The sequence below is a fragment of the Phaenicophaeus curvirostris genome, chromosome 1 (genome assembly GCF_032191515.1).
Source record: "Phaenicophaeus curvirostris isolate KB17595 chromosome 1, BPBGC_Pcur_1.0, whole genome shotgun sequence".
Lineage (NCBI taxonomy): Eukaryota > Metazoa > Chordata > Aves > Cuculiformes > Cuculidae > Phaenicophaeus > Phaenicophaeus curvirostris.
In genome coordinates this window covers 134,489,412-134,508,322 of record NC_091392.1, presented here as the reverse complement: position 1 = coordinate 134,508,322, position 18,911 = coordinate 134,489,412, and the positions used below count along the sequence as shown (strand labels likewise).

The following is an 18,911-nucleotide window of genomic DNA, read 5'->3' as shown; positions in this document are numbered from 1 at the left end:
TTCTTGCCTCTGCTCTTCTCTGTGACAGTGGTAGCAGAGTTATTGTTAAGCTCAGGCACAGCTATTTTTACCCTGGGACATGCAGTGCTCCACTCCCTGCCAGTATTCCCCTCCATATTCTGGTAGACAGAGACAAATAGAGGGGGGAAAAAAAATACTGACATTTTTTTAAAAAATATTTACCCTATTCCTAATCATAATAAGAACATAAACTCATTTGGAGCCTCAGGAGACACTCATCTGTTCTTGTTTTTAGTAGGAAAGAAATTTTAGCAGGTTATAGCACTTCAGAAGTGTAAAGCTTGTTTTTCATTATACCATACACATGCATTCCTTAAAGCTGGAAATAAGGAGGAGAGAGTCAAGGTGCTTTTCCTTTTGCATCATTTACCACCATCTGGAGAATAGTTGAAGACCTCTCTATCCATCTTGCATACCACCAAGACAAGAAAATATTCCTATTGGTTTCCTAAAACTCTTCTCCTCAAAGTCCAGCATTCATGCTAACTGAAGAACTATGAAATGAAGTTTGTTTCTTTTTTTTGCGTAAAGGTCCACACTGATAAACTGCTGGATTTCTCTGGCATAACTTAACCTGGAACGGGTCCATGTGAAAACAGAAAACGGACTTCTAGGAATTTTCTTAGGAATAAATTTATGAGTCCCTGCTAATCATTATAAGAGCATATCCTGTGATATATACCGTTCATATTATTTTGCTAGTTTCAGATTTGCAAACACATACATTTTCTAACTGTGAGACGAAAGCCATTATCATATATTTCAGATGCTAAACTACACACGCTACAGTCTTTACAATAAAACCAAAATTCAGTCATTCATATATTTTTCTTTAATATTTAGGTATGACATACTGAGATTTTTGCACCATATGACTTGGGAATTATTGGTTTCTTTGACTAAATTTTTTACTCTGGCAAATGAACCCCTTTGCTATGTTGTAATTTATACTTAACTAATTCAATTTTCAAAATAATTCAATTCTTTTTTAAGATTTCTTAAGTGTCCTAGTAGCTTTCTAAAAAAACATTTTTTATTATTATTATTGTTATTATTATTCATCTATCTGAGACAGCTGTAATGAAGCATAATTCACCTTTGTCTTCAACTTTATAATAAAACAACTGAATATTCAGTATTCTTTGGCAATGCACAAAATACTACACTACTTCATTTACAGAATTTTTACTTTTCACTTTTAAAATAAGTTTGCATAGTTATGTCTTTGTTTTTAGATGTTCTCACCATTTAAAGGTTAAACACACTATCAACTTTCAGACTGGAAGCATTTGGAATGCTTCATTAGCAATCTCTGTGTCAAAGGTATTTTTACATCCAAATTTTGAAAAATGTCTGGAGAAAATAATTTATAAACAAATTCCTGAGGATTATTTTGGTTTTGGTTGGTTTGAACTCCTCTGAAAATATTTGCAGAAGTTCCTTAGGACTTCCTTTGCATTGTTGTCTCATATGTTTGCTCAGTATCGGGAAAATTGCTGTCCGAAACTTGCAGATCTGTTCATTTTACTCAGAATGATTGCATCTCCTTTATGTAAGAAAGAGATTAATGATTGTCCTCAACTTATTTCCTGTTAATAAAATGTGGAACAAAAGAAAAGACACAATTCTGAATAGGTTTCTCTTTGGGTTTTGCCATCTTTGGCGGAATGTCTACGCTTTGTTATATTCCTAAGCATATTGATCTCTTGGTTCTTAACTGTGTCTCTTATTGAGTACAGTGGAGATCCACTACATGCAAATCAATAATATTTCTCTCACAAGGAATTAGACTTTTCTGTTTTCAAGACCTTTGAGTATAGGTTGAAAATGACCAATAAATTTTTTTTTGTGCCAACAATATCTTCTGTTTTCAGCATGCTATCAACTGTTGTTTGGATGAACTGAAAATTACATGGACCATTCAGCAACTAAATAGATTCTTGAAGCAAATCTGTAGCAAGTGTCTGCATTATAAGCATTAAATTACTATGGATGGGACTTTTTTCCAGGGAAACCTATATTCTTTAATGTTGCGATTAACTAAGACTTCCAAATATGAGGCATAACATAACATTAGTGCATCATATCACTGCCTATTTTAGCAGCCTAGTTTCTCTATCCACAGGTTCTTCCCATTTGGGACATTTTTCCACAAGAAAGGAAAACACTGGAAATGATCAGTCTTTTTGAAGATGATGATGAAGAATTCAGGAAAATAATTTTTTGTCAGCTGCTACCTTTCGATAGATAATCCTGACTTTTGAAAAGATTTCAGTAGAATCTTCTCGTGCCACAGCGGTTACTCTAGATAAAGAGCTCTGCTGTGAGATTTCTGCCTTGACTTCGGCACTCTGAGCAAGGTTTCAATAAGTCTTATAATTTTCCTCCAGCTGTTGTTCAATATGAGTATAAGATATCCATGAACATGCAATCCTTTCTGTTTTAGATGATGCTTAACACTGGAGTTTCTATCCTCAAGTTTTTAAAACCACTGCTGCTGCTGTTTGAAGGGTGTGTGGTATTTGAGGTTTTTTCTTTATAGTTACCAAATAGTATTTTCTATGTGCTGTATGTATATTTCTACAAGAGCTTAGCAACTGAATCTGTTCCTAAATCATTAAATTATTGAAGGTCTGAGTAGATACACATATGTAATATCAATTTTATATAAGATTAGCAGACAACCTAACAATTCTAAATGATTCTACAGATACAGAAAGTGGGAAGAAAGGATTGAGTCTAATAATAACAAGACTTATATGAAAAATGTCATTTTCAAGTGAGTTGCAGCTTTCATGTGCTACCCTGTATAAATGAAGATGATCTGAGTCAGAGTGTGGGAGCTCACAATGGCTACAGAGCACACTCGAGATTCAGGAAAAGTCTATGGGCAATTTACATTGGCGTGCTGTGGCCAAAGGGTTATGCTCAAAGGCATCTGAAGTCAAGGAGAAACCAGCTCCCCAGTTTACAGTGAAGAACAGGCTTCTTTAACTTACTCTTCTACAAAAAGAAGTAAAACAATAGGAACAAAGGAGATGACAGTAGCAGCAAACTTATAAAGCTACTGTCATAGATTAAATGAATAGCAGTAGTGTATTCACTTAGAGAACTGCACTTCAGAAAACAACATTTAGCCACCAGTGATTAAGAACAGTGCTATTATAACAGAAGTTACATCCATATCCAGTGTGTCACTTCAACTTGGAAATATTAGTATATCTTACTGAAGAGACTTCTATTTACTGTCATGGCTGCTACCTGCCTGTTAGAGCTACGTATGTCTGTATGAGTGTGAGAGAATAAACGGATGGGTGGAGAATAAAACAGAAGAGGAGATTGTTAGGGAGATGGCACTCTGAACAACAGTGTTCATAGTGGCTTTGCTTGAACTAATTGCAACCTATTTTAATTTGAAACTATTTATAAGTACAACTTCTGTAGTTTTTGTTTTTCTTAATGTGTGAAGGAAAGGTATTCTGAGATCTAAATAGCTGAAATCATTGGACAGTTCAGAGAGCTGCAGAATTGCAGGAAAAGTGGATGCTAAATAAAGTAGCTGTGAAGCACTGGGACAAGATCTTGAAGGGTGCTGCAGGCTTAGAGCTTGCCTGCTATTTTAGAAGGGACCTGGTATATCTGACTGTGAGGGAGCCCTGACAATTTTACCAACTTCCCTTAAGAAGAGACATATAGTTATCTTTTATATAAAGATAGTTTACTATCCAGATGCTCTGCAGAAAAAAGGTATAGATAATTACTGAGAGATTAATTTGATCCTTGTAGTTAACCCTCAGACAAAGTGAGATTTTATATCAGCTAAGAGAGACTGGGAAAAAGCTCTCTTTTTTTAATATCAAGCCTTATACAGTTCCCCAGCTTTAAAGATTAGAAGTCTGACAGCTCTTTATGTCTCCAAGTACATTACACTGGCTGCTCCACAGCCTCAGACAGTGACAGGTATGCTTTAGTTTTTATAATGCTTAGCAAATCACTGGTTAAACTCTACACTGCTATTCCTCAAGCACCACATGAAATTCCAGATCCTCACTGAAACATCATTGCCGTGCAACAGATGAACGTTGCAAAATAACAGAATTTGTGCTCCCAGGGCTCAGTGTTTTACTCAGTATGATTATGTAGCTGCATAGCTTATAAACTGTCATTGGCTCTTCAAAACATTAGCAGTGTGATTCGGACATGATGAGGTTTCACGCATGCCCTGCCCCCAACCCCATGAATGATTTTGCAGCATGCCATACACTATATATCTAGGCAAACCTGAACAATTCTTTATTCTTTGGGGAAAAAAGTAATGGTACAACTTTCTCATTTCTTTCTTTTCCCCATGTCTTAACTATATGAGTTGTTTGTACTGACTTGCATTAATTCAGAAGACCTAACTTTATATTGCTATCTGTAAGCCCTTGAACTAGCCTGGGGCTACAGTGCCCAATAGCAAATAAAGTTGGCTGAAAATTTATTTTCAGAGTCATTTAGTATAAATGTACCATCAAAGACAGATGTATGTTGAGACAGGTAGACCACAAAGTTCTTCTGTGAGTGGCCTTACTGGAATTTCTTTTAGTTGACATTTTGATAGCTATATATATTTTTTCTGCTTTTCTTCTGCTCTTATGAGGCAAGTGTTGCAATGTCTACAAAGGCACAAAGCCTTTGGCTTTTTCTGTTCTCCAATGTCCATCTTGCCAATTAAACGCTTTTAAAGACCCTTAAGGAATGCTTAGTATAGAAGTAGACACCTTCCCATAATGTAAATTCTACATCTCAGTAAATAAGAGGAATATTTCTACTCTGGGAAATGTTTTGTGTATAAGTTCAAAGAAATTTAAGAGCAGTGTTAGATTTTGGTTGTTTGTTTTAATTCTGAGAAAACAGCAATGAATTCAAGTACCAAACCAACCTTTCAAAATGTTATTGGAAAGGTAGGTGAAGGAATGCTGCCTTGTCTCATCTTGCCTTCCCTTCCCTTTTCCCTAGTAAAACTGTGCCATTCTTGTTGTCACAGTAAGAGCATTTTGAAGCCTGCCACGTCCTATTGTCTGTGCCAGCAAGTCACTCTCAGCCTTTAAAGTTCCTTCCCCTTTGCTGACTTCCAAGCAGCATACAGAGGGTTCTTCCAGTCTAATGTGTATAATAACCATCACCCCAACTCTGATTTAAGTGCAGACTAAGTGAACTAGAAGTCTCCAGGCTCTGTCCTTGAATTGATTCCTAAAGGTAAAATCTCTTATAATGTGAAAAATGCTGTGGGATAAAAGAAGCTGTAAAGAATCTTAAGGTCACCTACTATCCTTTAAATTTATGCTATAGACTAGAACTGCAGCCTGTAACTTTTTGGTCCACAAAAGATTTCTTTCTTTAAACCTGTTTTATCTGTAAAAATGCATTGTTATGTAGTTAAAGCATGGCATGTACCAGTTTATCTCTGTCCTCACATTGTCTAGTGCTTTCCTTTCTGTTGAATCAATGAATTGCTTAATGAATATTAATCACATTGTTACTAGATTAACAAGCTTTCCATGAACTTAATAAAATTCATCAAAATACCATAAAGTTTTTCCCTCAATATTTTAAAAAATCAGGTGATATGAAAAATGTTTTTCATGATAGGGTTCTGAGGAATGTAAGTAACTGCTGAAAATACATTTCTGATGTCTGTATACACTCAACTTGGTAGGTAGTCTGACATCATAGACCTCAGCTGCTTAGTATCCTACTTTTACGAGGACTAAAGTACATATTTTTTACTCTAATTAATTATTCTCTGGTCCATTTCTCAGAGAACTGTATGCTTCCCGGGCTGTGGGAAGACAATATCCTTCCCTGGAAATACCTGTCTGTTCCTGCCTTCCTTGTCTGTTCTGTGATACTTGAGGGAAACAGTAGTTGTTTTTGTTTATTCCTTTCTTGTTCTGTATTTTCAGGTTTTCCAGATTTTCCGATGTACCTTCTGTTCAAGAGTGCGTCTTGAAGGAAACAAATGATACATGCTTATTATTAATCCAGGAAATGTTTACTGTTTTTAAACAGTGAAAATAGTGATTGACTTTAACGCTAGTTCAGACAGTTCAGTTTCTGTGCACAAGTTAAGCTAGGAATGAATAAGCAGTCCATAAATGAAGGTATTTAGTTCACATTTTACAAAACAGCATGTCACCTAAGAATTGCACTACCATGATGGTTATTCAGTTTTGGAAAAAACACAGGATGATGATGGGAATTTAGCGTCCATTCTATCTTTTCATGTCATCACATTTAATAAAACAAGAAACTCTGTCTCCAGGTGTTTGCAATGAAAACATGAGGCAAAGGGCAATGGGTTAATGCAACAAAGAAAGGAAGAGAGAAAAAGGTAAAATTGCAATTCTTTTGCTTAGCAAAATAAGAAGCAGACATGATGTGACAGCGTCTGAATAAAGTCAAGGGGCAAAGGTGCATTTCATTAAGTCTGGAATAAGACAGTGTAATGGCTTAGTAAACATTTATGCAAAATGTCTTACCAGTGTTTATGTAAAAACACAAAGTTCATTTAAGTCTTCTGTGATTTAGATAATCAGAATTCTTCCAAGGCGATGAATTGTTAATAATTATTTTCTAAATATGTATAGTATGAAAATCACCATGTTTTCCTTATTTTTGTTTTGCTTTACTCTTTCAGTATATTGCAGTTCCCATACAGAGTGAGGTCGCACAAAAAAAAAAAAATCCAAAATATTTCCCATGGTGTAAATAAGAGTTTAATAAGACTAGAGGACTTCTTGTTTGTCATTTTAACACCAGCTGGTTTATCTCTTTAAATTGCAGGTGAATCTGTCTGGAAAGTATTCTTCTTCACTCCAAACTTCAGTCCTGAAGACTCCAATGGTTGCTACGATTCTCATGTTTGCTTCTGCCATGGAGGATTCATCACATGGCATGATCCCCCACTGCTCTTCGATCTCTCCAGAGACCCTGAAGAGAAAGTCCCACTGACTCCAGAAACAGAGCGCCATTTCTATGAAATCCTCAGGGTCATACACCTAGTAGTAGAAAACCACACCAGATCCCTGCATGCTGTCTCTGACCAGCTGTCTTGGAACAATCTTCTCTGGAAGCCATGGCTCCAGCTGTGCTGCTCATCTTTCTTTCAGTCTTGCTACTGTGACTATGACTCAGAAGGGAGCCTGCCAGAGGTGTACTTGGAATAAACAAGCTGCAATTCCCTTTCAGAAACTGGAACAAGAGAGTGTGGGTAGCTGGCTTGAACCACTGCAGTACTAGCTTTCAGAAGGTTTGTTATATAGGAGGAACTGTTGTTAAATAGATCATTGCAGTAGAAGAGAATTTCAGTCAAAAAATGTGCCAAGAGAAGAAAGGCAAGATACAGCTTTTCTTTCTTTATAATGTAAGAATCAGTATGAAGCATGTTGGCATCCTCACCTACACACGGGTAGGCTGTAGGCATTTTCTAGATCCAATCGTTTCCTAGGTCTTTAGCTTCAGCTTTTTTTTCTGACACAGCAAGGAATTTACCTGTGATTTCTGTCAATTACAACCACTAAACGCACGCTTTCCTGTTGTTTTTGCTCTTATCCACTGTTAGTAGGACAGAGCACCAAGTAATTAAAAATAGAGATATAATAGTAGAGGTCCACTTATGACTATAATTTGATAACTTATAGATGGGTAAAGAGCAGATATGCAACAACATCTCTAGCAACAAGTATCATGCGTATGAAATAATAAACAGATTGCCAGCAATCTAACAACATGTGTGCCATAGAACTGTAGAGAGCTAAAGACCTTGCATTCACGTTAAAATGTTGCTCCCTAGCTAGTGTCATATTGCCTTGCAGCAACCTTTGTTTCAAAAGGAAACCAAGTGCACCAGTCATGTGCTTGAGTGTGTACCATAAGACTCCATGTGTGTATATTTATGCAAGCCAAATTCGTAACCCCTCAAAACCCCTCAAATTCTTCAATCCTTGATACAGACACAGTCTTATAGTGCAGTTGCTAAAGTGAAAGACTTGGTTCATACTTAATGTCTGAGTTCCAAATTCACATGACAGTACAAAGATATCGTTCACTATCTCCCATACCTGTTCTTCCACTGATGGGTGTAGTGTTTTACCACAAATAAATAAAATTTTTGCTTCCTTTAAATATCTTTGCCATCATTTAAACTCTCTGAAGAGGATCTATCATTTTCTGAGAAGGAACTTGGCCTTAAGCACTTAAGGCCAAATATAACGGTCTCGGAGTTCTTAGCAAGGCCTTGGGAAATGTGCAGTACTTCAGGGATAATTTCTGTGTCCATTTTTATCTGCATCTTATTCAGGCACATTTTCTTTCCATTCTGCAAGCAGGCAAGCTTTTTTCTCCAGCAGATTCTACCAGAGGAGAGCATATCAACAAAATACTAAAATGATTTGATGTTTGATAATAGAAGATGACTTGCTCCTTATCAGAAAACACTAGTTAAGTCCAGCATTATAGCGTATTAAAACCCATTTGGTGGTTTTAGTAGTTCACTAATGCAAAAGTGATGTATGATGACAGTAATGCAATAGCTTCAGTCAGCAAACATTAAAGTTGTGACCTGGTTCCTGGGAACTGTTGAGGCCTGTCCTATAAAATATATTGTGATATATAGTATATTTCTCTGTCTATAAAGCCCAGGTTTTATTTGATTTTTCTGCTGTAGTTTCATTCAAGATTTCATTCTCCACCATATCCAGATGCCTGTTCTGGGAAATGTTGTACTCTTTCCTTGAAGTCCTAATTTTGATGTTTCACTTTGTGTTCATAATTGCATTTCTTCAGTATGTGTTCTACAAGCCCTCTGTAAGTAGCAAAGTCCTTTGTATGCTGATAAACTTAGTCTCTTCAGATATTTCACTGATAACCACTCAGGACTGTTTACATTGTAGCTGGAAAGCTGTCAGATGGCATTCAGATGGCATAATTCCCTCTTTGCTTTATTTAATCACTGAATGCACTACATGAATTTAGGAAGAAAGAGACCTACTGTTCAAATACAAGTACTCTTTTACAGTGATCAGTGGCTACCTCTCAACATCATGACAAGATCCATACATCCCAGACTTCTGATCCTCACTGTGTGGCCCAAGAAATCCTTGCAACATGGCACTGGTGCCCAAGTGCGTCCTCATGCAGTGGGTGGACACACCGGGCTGCAGCCAGGGTGCTGCCCTGGCACTGAACACTGCAGCATGGGGGATGCTGTTGCCAGCATCCACATCACTGATGCAGCGTATGCAAAACTTTTCAAGCAAATGTTCTTGCTGAAGCATCTGGGAGAGTGTATGTATGTTGTGTGTCAGGTATACAGCAGTTACTCAAACAAAGTGTTGTCATTGGATCTGTTTTGTTTCCACAGTTGCTTGGCTGTGACCTTAACTTGGATCTCAATTTATATTCTCAAGGACATCCACATCTACTTCTTTCCATGGGGAAGATGCTATGTTGCTATTATTTCTTTTCTTTCTGCAGGTGCAAGAGTTGTTTGTTCTGTTAGGCACAGCAGCTGGCTTGTGCTGCCTGACTGAGGTATCAAAAATGATAAGTTTTCTACTGGTCTGATTTCTTCTTGCCTGAATATGGCTTTTACGCTCTCTTTGGCTTTTGGTGCCGTCTCTCTAATCTTACTTCTTAAAATGCCCACACCCCTCAAATAATTATCTACCTATTTCTTTGCCTCTGAGTTCTCCTATTTGCTTGTAATATTGATCGTGATGGCTATTTTGCCATAATCAATCAGAAAATTAAAAGTGGTCTTTGTGAAAAGATTTAACTTTTAGGGCTCCTTGACTCTGCTGATGTCCTTCTTATTTAAGGTCTAGTGAAGATTAACTTTCATTATGAAATCTAAGAAATTAAAAATTGTGCAAGACACCCTGATTAATAAAAATAGTTTCTTGTTTGTGGCACAAGCTTCTTATTGTTCAAAATATAATTTAGTACAACATTTAATGTTTTGACTTAAGCAGTAAAATCTGAAATCCATTTTTACAATTGTTCCTTCAGGAAAGATTCTATTAAGAGTAGGGTTGTATTTTTCATAGTCTATGTTAATGCCATTTTGTTTAATGCCTAAAATAAACCATCCCTGTATTGCCAATATATTATACCTTTCAGTACTGTATCTTCTGTTTTGGATACAGCGTGTCAGAGCATGGTAATTAAAGTAGTCTTGTTTATCTGCAAAATAAAATGAGAAGTACAATGTACCACTTTTGTAATGACACTGCCTGATCTAACAAGGAAAGGTTTTGTTTTTCACAACAGGTTATTGATAGGATATACATGACTCGCAATTTATTAACAAGGAAGGCTGAAGGAGAATGTGCTGCGCTGGTACCTTGAGATTGACTTCCAATCTATCATTTAACAACCATCGGTATTGTAACAAGGTGCCTACTTGTCGAATATGCTATTTATACTGAGAGCTAAGCTTCAGAGGGAAGTGTATTCCTTTGCAGTATTATTTAACAGTATCACATCCTAGTTTGTCACAGTCCCTGTGTTGCCCAGAGCAAGTCATTTAACTCTGCTTCTCAGTTCCTTCTCTCTGCCCAAAGAAGGATAACAGAATTTTTCTAACTGTTGAGAACAAAAAATGCGTGAAGTGCTGTGCTGGTAAAGGTGCATTTGCTAGTCGATAAGGCACCTTCTCCACAGAAGGTACAGTAAAATTAGAGCCAGAAAACAAGGATATGGAAGATCCCTCTGTACTAGGAGGTATAAGATACCCTTAACTTTAAGCAGAAGAGACTACATGGAAATGACTAAATAATATTTCCCCCTCTGGGACTGGATATCTCAGGTTCCTGACTCTTAAAGATGTTCTTACTTGCCTCAAACTACTGTGTCAGAAAAAGAAAAAGAAAAAAAAAGGAAAAAGGAAATACAAGCCTTTGGAGAGAAGTGACAGCTCACTGAAATCCAATGGAAAGTTTGTGGAGAACTAAGTGAATATGGTCTGTATCCTTCACAGCTCAGTGAGAATCATCACTTGCCAGCAATAATTTATTTCACTTTGTGGTAATATGTGGTCTGGGTGTTGAGATGTGTGTACAACATAAAAAATTTCACATAAGATATCACCTGATATAGGAACAATTGAAAAATGAATTGAAAAATTGAATGGTTGGACTCGATGATCCGGTGGGTCTCTTCCAACCTGGTTATTCTATGATTCTATGATTCTATGAAAGAAAATTGGGTACATATACTAAAACACTGAGGGCGGGTGGGCATTGACTTATATTAAGACATGATAGGAGGAGTCTACCCTGCCTGATTACACTGGAAGCAAAATAGCGAGTCGTGTGGGCAGGAGGAAAGGCTAGCACAGCACACCTCTGCACTGGGAACTGCCAGGGAAGAAATGGTTTCTGGGAATTATCTACTGAAGGCAGGGACCTACAAATTGCTGGTTCCTCTGGGTCTGTAAGGGACTGCAGGTAACCAGGAGGAATGAGGACACCTCTGCGGTCGGCTGTATTCTGCAGCAGTATCCTTCAGAGTCAGTCAAGTGGATATTTGCTAGGGGCCCACAGGATGTAGGACCCCTTTCCTCTGAGTAGAAAAACAAACAAACAAACAAACAAGCAGGCTACTCCCAAATCATCATTCGGGAGGTGACATATCTTAATCTAAACCCCTGGGTCTAAGACAGTGAGAATCACATATTTTGTTCACTAGGGACTCCCAGTTTTACAGGCTGGTAAGACTAGAAATAATTCAGGTGGTCCTGGAAACACTCTGGTAGATTATACGGCTTTTTCCAAAGCATTTTGGTAGCTTTTATTTAGATGAAGACCAATACAAATCTGCCTAAAATTTCACCTGCACAGTAGGTGCCACAAACAAGAAACTATTTTTATTACTCAGGGTGTCTTGCACAATTTTTAATTTCTTAGATTTCATAATGAAAGTTAATCTTTACTACACCTTAAATAAGAAGGACATTAGCAGAGTCAAGGAGCCCTAAAAGTTAGCTTTAACCTGTCAGTTCAGTACTGAGAGCACTGAGCTTGCACCAACAAAAGGTTCAGTAACTGAAGGTTTCTTATGCTGCAGATGGAAAGATGCTTAATTCCATGCTCCCACTGAAGCTTGTACTGTGCTAACTAGTAGAATAAATACTGGCTTGATTATTCTTACATCTGCAACTTTACTATCAAAGTCATAAAACACTGCAGATGTTGCAGGATGTGAATTATAGGCCTTGCAATGCTTATACAGCATCTCCTGCATACTTAAACACATTTCATTAATACATATCATGCTAGATACCCTACGTAGTTTAATGTTAGTCTTATCTATAAAAAAATGGTGCCACAGGTATTTTCCTAGAAAAAAAACCCTAAATATGAAGACAACATATTCAGCATATATAGTCAGCTCAGTTACAGAAACCCCTCCAACATTACTTGTTCTACAATTATCTAATAGTAAAGCCTTCTATGAAGATAATATTTTATTGTACATGATTTATGCCAGAAATACTGCAAAGCAGTTGAAATTATAAGGCAGAGTTCTTAATTGTGGCACTTATTTAGAAAATTTTAAATGAAGTTGCTTTGGGTAACTTTATTACAAAAGATTAGATGCAAAGCATGTTACAAGCCTTATGGACTTAAGCTGGGCTACAAAAGAATAACTGGTTTAATATGGTCTTCATTGCTCACAAATGAAAAACTGAGATATGAATAAAACCAAACCAAAACAAAACAAAATTTAAAAATTATTTGCCTGTGCTAATAGTGGTAAAAAGAACATTAAAAAAAAGTAACGTATGTGAGAATCTCTCTCTCATTTTTTGCTTATCTTTCTCTTGTATGTTATGCCTACTCCTACTAAACTGATGAAATATTCAGGTTTAGGAAACTGTGCTGATTGGTTTATAATTGTCAACCTTACACTGTCATATTATGCATTGGGAAGTAACAGATTAATGCCACTGTCTGGAAAACTGTTTAAGCTCCGGTGAGATCGTTAGAATAGGAATTTTAGATCCTAACACCTCTCTGCCAGACACACATGAAAAACACAGTCATCCAGTGATATGTTATCACTCACAAAGCTCTTATAAAGCATATTATCATGCAAAAGCAGCCGTTTCATGAGCCATCCTTCTCCCCTATGATACTTACTAAAAATAAAGGGAAATTCTCTCTGATGCTAAGATTTATGCTACTGAATGACAACCCTCTTTGATTATCTTTCAACAAAATTCAGTCACAGGAGGCCATCCCTAGAAGCTACACGGCATTCTGCCCTTTCTAGAAATTAATGACAATGACAAAAATCTTCTGCTAGAGCTTAGGCAGCTGCATAAATGTACTCTGAATGAATGCTACGACACTCAGTTGTGCCCATCAGTTCTAAAGCACTCATTACTAGACTATGTAGAGGGATGTCGTGTTCACATCTTAAAGCTATCCTTAGTTTCAGGTATCTCCTATGCTTTTCCTTCTTGCTCTCCAGACCCATGTTGTGGAATGAAGTTTCACTTTAAAAAGTTGACTTGACAGATCTACCTAAAAACTGTTTTATGAAAATGTAAACACTTTCTTTGCATGAAAGATTGTTACACTGTTAGATGAATCCAGGTGATTGTCCATTGAGAACCAGAGTCTGGCCTCCACAGGTTAAAACCAGGATCCAGATCCAAATGGCCAAGCACCTTGATCTAACTGTATAACAACCTATCTTCATGCAAGGAAACTGTTTGCATCCATAGAACTGTCATAGGCAGTAACATTGCAGGAGACTTCTAAGGAATTGTATCTGATTGAGCTAAAGGTCCTGTTATTTACTGAAAGCAATGCAAACTGGAGAAAAATTTTGTTATTCATTGAAATTTTGCTACCTGTAAATATCTGCTTATCAGAGTCTCATAAGGCACCAAACCTCCAAAAAAAAAGCTGTGGCTTAAACTTTTATCTAATTGATTCTATTGTACCGAACCTTCAGCTTTCCTGAAGGAAGCCTGTGTAGTTACACTAGCCTGAAAAAGCCAAAGGAACAGTTAGGAAAGCAGTAGATTAAGGAAACCTTCAGGAGATGCAGAGTATATGTACATGTGACGACGGAAGAAATGGGACAACACACAACGATCAATGTCATCCAAGTGAAGCCGTTTAATTTGGGTTCGTTGCCTGCTTTTTATACATTGCTTAACTTTAGCCGGCCTTCAACAGCCAGCTTCCTAATTTGCATAACACAACAGAGTCGTTATAACCTTTTATAACCTTGAGGACCCTGACTAAGGCTTCCCAACTCCGCCCAGCCTCAGTGCTTGGGCTGCTCATTAAATACTGTAGCCACCCATCACATACAGACTGTGGACTTGGGCATGCTTTCCATCTTCTGACACCAACTGTGGACCCCAGACACAATCTCCTTCCATACAGGTTGGGCTTGCTCTGCTAGAAGAGAATGTACAAAGTCTGTGAACTGAACAGATATTGATGAACATTGGAAACCCCGTATGCCTATTATTTTTTTTTTTTAAGACACTAGTGAAGTTCATCAAAGAATGCATCTACAAGCGAGTTTAGAGGAGGCAGATATGTTTCCAGTAGGCTGAGAGATTAAATCAGTATCTACGAAAGTGTACAGGTTGGGAATGAAAAAAAATCACTTTTCATCTTCAGGCTGAAGCTGTGCCACTGAGCAGTAAACAATTTTGAATCCAGGGAATCAGAAAAAGGTTAGTATTCCCTAGCGGTAAGGGCACTCACCTGGGTTGCGGATGACAGCTTTGCTATGGGACTTCAAGACTGATTAAGTATTTTTAATCACAAGGTACACAGACTGCTTCTGGAGCAGGGAGGGACGTACCTTACAGCCATGAAGTCAGTTTCTGTCACTTTTACTTGTTCCCTGACCCAGTGAGTCTAGGAGTCTTCCCTGCAGAGCAGCAAACCTTGTACAGGAAGGGCAGAAGGGCATTGTGTTTCTCCTTGACCGTCCTCACACCCAGGCAATTATTTAGGGCTTTATTTTAGCTGCATATCCCATTTAGAAAAATGTTGAGGGGGAAGGCTCAAAAGGTTTATCTGTCTTGTTTAATCCTGAGGCTAGAAGGAAAACTGCTTGTGTGGGAAGAACCCAATTCCTGCATTGTCAAGAGAGCTCTGAAAGTAGCATCGGAGTCCTTAGATGTCATAAGAAGGTTGTATTCCCTGGCTCCAGAAGGATTAGGATCACTGTAGGCAGAAGTGTAGCTGTAAGTCTGAGATTCATCTTATTTACATTCATAAACCTACAGAGAAATCTAGAGCTGAGCTCACCTCCATTTCTACCTAGAGGAGAGAAAAAAAGATGTATCTACCCTAGCTCGTATGGTTATGTGAAGACTATATGTCATGCTAATATTCTTTTTTATTTTTACTTTTCCATAGATAAAAAAAAAGGCATAAGATAACCAGAATAAACAGCATAAATCTCAGGACATCTGTGTTTCGGGAGCTGACTCCCACTTCTGTCTTCTGGAATCTTTAAAATATTTTATAAAGCATGTATAAAATTTAAATGCTTTCAACAGTATCCAAGTGGAGATTTTCACAAGACTTTTGCATCTAAATGCCTAACTTTCAATTCAAACAATTTTTCAAAGTCTAAGCTTTGCTTTCTTGTTTGCTTGTTTCTTTTTTCTCTGACCTTTAGTTCTTTTAGCCTTTACTATGCTCTGCAAATCAGTGAAGAAATATCCAGCTGAAAGTATTTAAAAGAAGTGTCACCACTTTCAGATGAAGGTCAAGCACTTTGTTTCTAAGGTCATAATAATTATTTTGTATGCCAATATTTTAATTATTTTACTAGGATGAGGTATTTCAATTAGAATAGAGTTTTGACAACAGTAAATTAGCATCTTTACTAATTTACATTTTCTGTTAACATCAGTTATGATTGTGCTAAGAGAACTTGACTCAAAGAATGCTGCTCAATGTCTGGAAAAATAGTTGTGACATTTAATATACAACTGTCAATCTCTACCTTAGTGAATGTTTACCTGCCATGCTGAAAAGTTTAAATTGTTATATGTATATCATACATTTTCCATCTTCCTGTATCTTCAGAAGTGCTTTTTAGCCAAGCAAACAAATAAGCTGCTCTGAATTATACATGAAAAATATTTTAGGGCTCCATCTGCTATGCATTTTTTAGAGTTTGTTTCTTAAGTTAAAAAACATTTACTCTGTACTGTATTTGAGTATAAAAGTAGTTGCAGCACCTTAATGGATTTATTTCTTAATATTCTGTGTTATCATATGACTAAGCATAAATCTAGTAAGAACATGAGCAGAAAGATTCTAGTTCAGCAAGGTATTTGAACCCAGGCTTGAAATGTAACTGTCTTCGTCATCCCATTATGTTCAGGAACTTTGCTGAGTGAGGCCCTTCACCAACAGAAGATACACAAGCTGAGTCTTTACTCTTACTATCAATATTTTAATTTACTCTAAAACAAAGAACATGTATATGTTTTAAATGTCAGGGATTTCCAACCTTTCCCATTCCATAGTTTCAGGCTGTGTCTATCATATATTTGTAAGCTTGCCTCCAGCCTTGCTCTTTGTTGAAAATGCAATGCAAGCTAATATATTTTTCTGAGCTCAACAGCCAATTACCTCTGTTACTAGGATACTGTTTACCATAAAGATCATGATGTAGAATGTACTACCTAAAAAAGATATTAAAACTAGCAAAACAATGAAAAGCTTACAGAGACAATAAATCCAAAGGCACTGTGGGTCAACCACTATCCAGCTATATCCTTTTTACATGGGTCACGAGAAACAACAACAAATCTATTTGATACCACTGTTAAAACCAGAGGACAAAAATCATTAAAAGAGAGATGAAAGAAACATTTTTCATATGGAATTAGAAACAAGCTTTGATTTCAGCAAAGCTTAATTTCATTTTCACAGAAACGTCTCTATATTTTTGTCCATTTTTGTCCTGTGATCTCATTTTATAGAATATGACAACTACCATAAATCCAAATTGTGAAAGCCTAGAATACAGCAAATAGAGGAATAGAGGTTTTATTCAATTTTTGTGTTTAAATAAGAAAAAGTATTAACATAATACTTATTAAAATATTGTTGTGGTTTACTGCCAGCTGGCAATTAAGCATTACCAAGATGCTTGCTCACATTCCCCTACACAATGGAATGGGGAAGAGAATGGTAAAAAGTAAAGCTCATGGGCTTAAACAAAGACAGACTAATAAGAAAGCAAAATGGTAAATGACAACGATGATAATGATGTTAAGTTGGTTAAAAAATAATTGTCATTTTTGTCATTATAAAATCTGATGCTTATTCTGGATTAAACTTTTATTTAATTCTGTTTGTGTGGTACACCATGTTGAAGTGTAAAATTTGTGCTACTTATTTATGCTAACATTTTTGTTTTACTGTTATGTATACTTTTTATATTATGTTGTCAAATTAACAATGGGGAGAAAAAAAGCAAATTTGAGTGATTTCATTGCATGAGTTCAAAAGAGGATGTATAGCAGCAGAAGTTGCTGGGATCATCAATGAAACTACAGCTCACCATTTGTTCCAAAAATTTTGTAATGGAACTGAGAGTTTTGAAGATAAGGGCTTTGGATGTCCTCTGATAGACTACAAGCAGTTTAGGGCCAGTATTGAGGAGGATGTACACAAAGCAACTTAACAGGTTGCAGAAGACCTATATGTTTACCATTCAACAATTGCTTGACATTTGCACCAAACTGGAAAATCAAAACAGACAAATGGGTCTTCTCAACAAATGGGTGTTATGCAAGCCGAATGAAAATTTAAAAAATCATCTTGTTGCTAGTGCAACAACAGTGATCCATTCCTTGATTGCATTGTGACTTGTGACAAAAAATGTATGATGCCTAGCTTGTCCCCAAGCAGCAGTCCCTAGACTCTGGCAGACTCCACTGGTTTATATACTGCATGATGCCATATGATATGGAATATCCTTTGGGCCAGTTTTGGTCAGTTGTCCTGTTTGTGTCCCCTCACCTGTGCATCCCCCTCTTTCTTGCTGGCAAGTCAGCATGAGAAGCTTTGAAGTCCTTGACTGCATCAGTGTGTTATCATTATTCTCATCCCAAATGAAAAACATAGCACTACACCATCTATCAGAAAGTATTAACTCTATCGCAGCCAAAGCCAGGACAGATGTATATGATTCATAGCTGATCGATTCATGGACAGATACCATGGCTCATTCTAAGTATATTATGTGATATGAAGTTACTGTCATTTGAAAGGTGGTCATATTGCTTACAGTAAGCACTTCATTAGTTCTCCACACATCACATGATGCCTAGGATTTCTGATTATCTCCCTTTCTGTTTGATTGCTAATCCACACTAAAGAAAGCAATTTGGCTAAGTGTCTCAAAAACCCAGCAATTTGGTTTTATTTGGGGCCGCAATGGAATATCTAATTCCAGCTGTTTCTATGATGCATAATACCAGTGTGAAACATACACAGGGCAATGCAAAGAATGACACCGTACAGAGATTATGGATCTGTTTAGAAATTTGACCCTTGCTGCAGTACAGCCCACAGCACTCTAAAAGTTAGTCCACCTGCTGGCAGAAACATTCAGTCCCAGTTTGGTGATTGCAGCAGTGTTTTCAACGTATTTAATCAGTTCTGTAAACCTGATTGTTCAAATTCAGAAATTATTTGATTTTTATTTAGGAGAGTTTTTTTTTCTTTTTTTTCCTCTTTTTCCTTTCCCCTTCCATGCCAGAATCCTGAAGTTCTTTTAAGGGCTTATGCTAATCCAGAAGTAGTTTTCAAGTTCATATCTTCCATGTTCAGATTCTT

The 18,911-nt window shown here is 36.9% G+C and overlaps 1 protein-coding gene across 2 annotated transcripts in view; it reads left to right on the top strand.

The window, feature by feature from the left end:
• STS (steroid sulfatase) overlaps positions 1–9,343 on the top strand; it is a 110,082-nt gene extending 100,739 nt beyond the window's left edge. For both annotated transcript variants that reach the window (XM_069875368.1, XM_069875377.1), the window contains exon 10: positions 6,850–9,343. In XM_069875368.1, the coding sequence (XP_069731469.1) occupies positions 6,850–7,232 (383 nt within the window). In that variant the 3' untranslated portion in view covers positions 7,233–9,343. The remainder of the gene's footprint in view (positions 1–6,849) is intronic.
• The last annotated feature ends 9,568 nt before the right edge of the window (positions 9,344–18,911 follow it).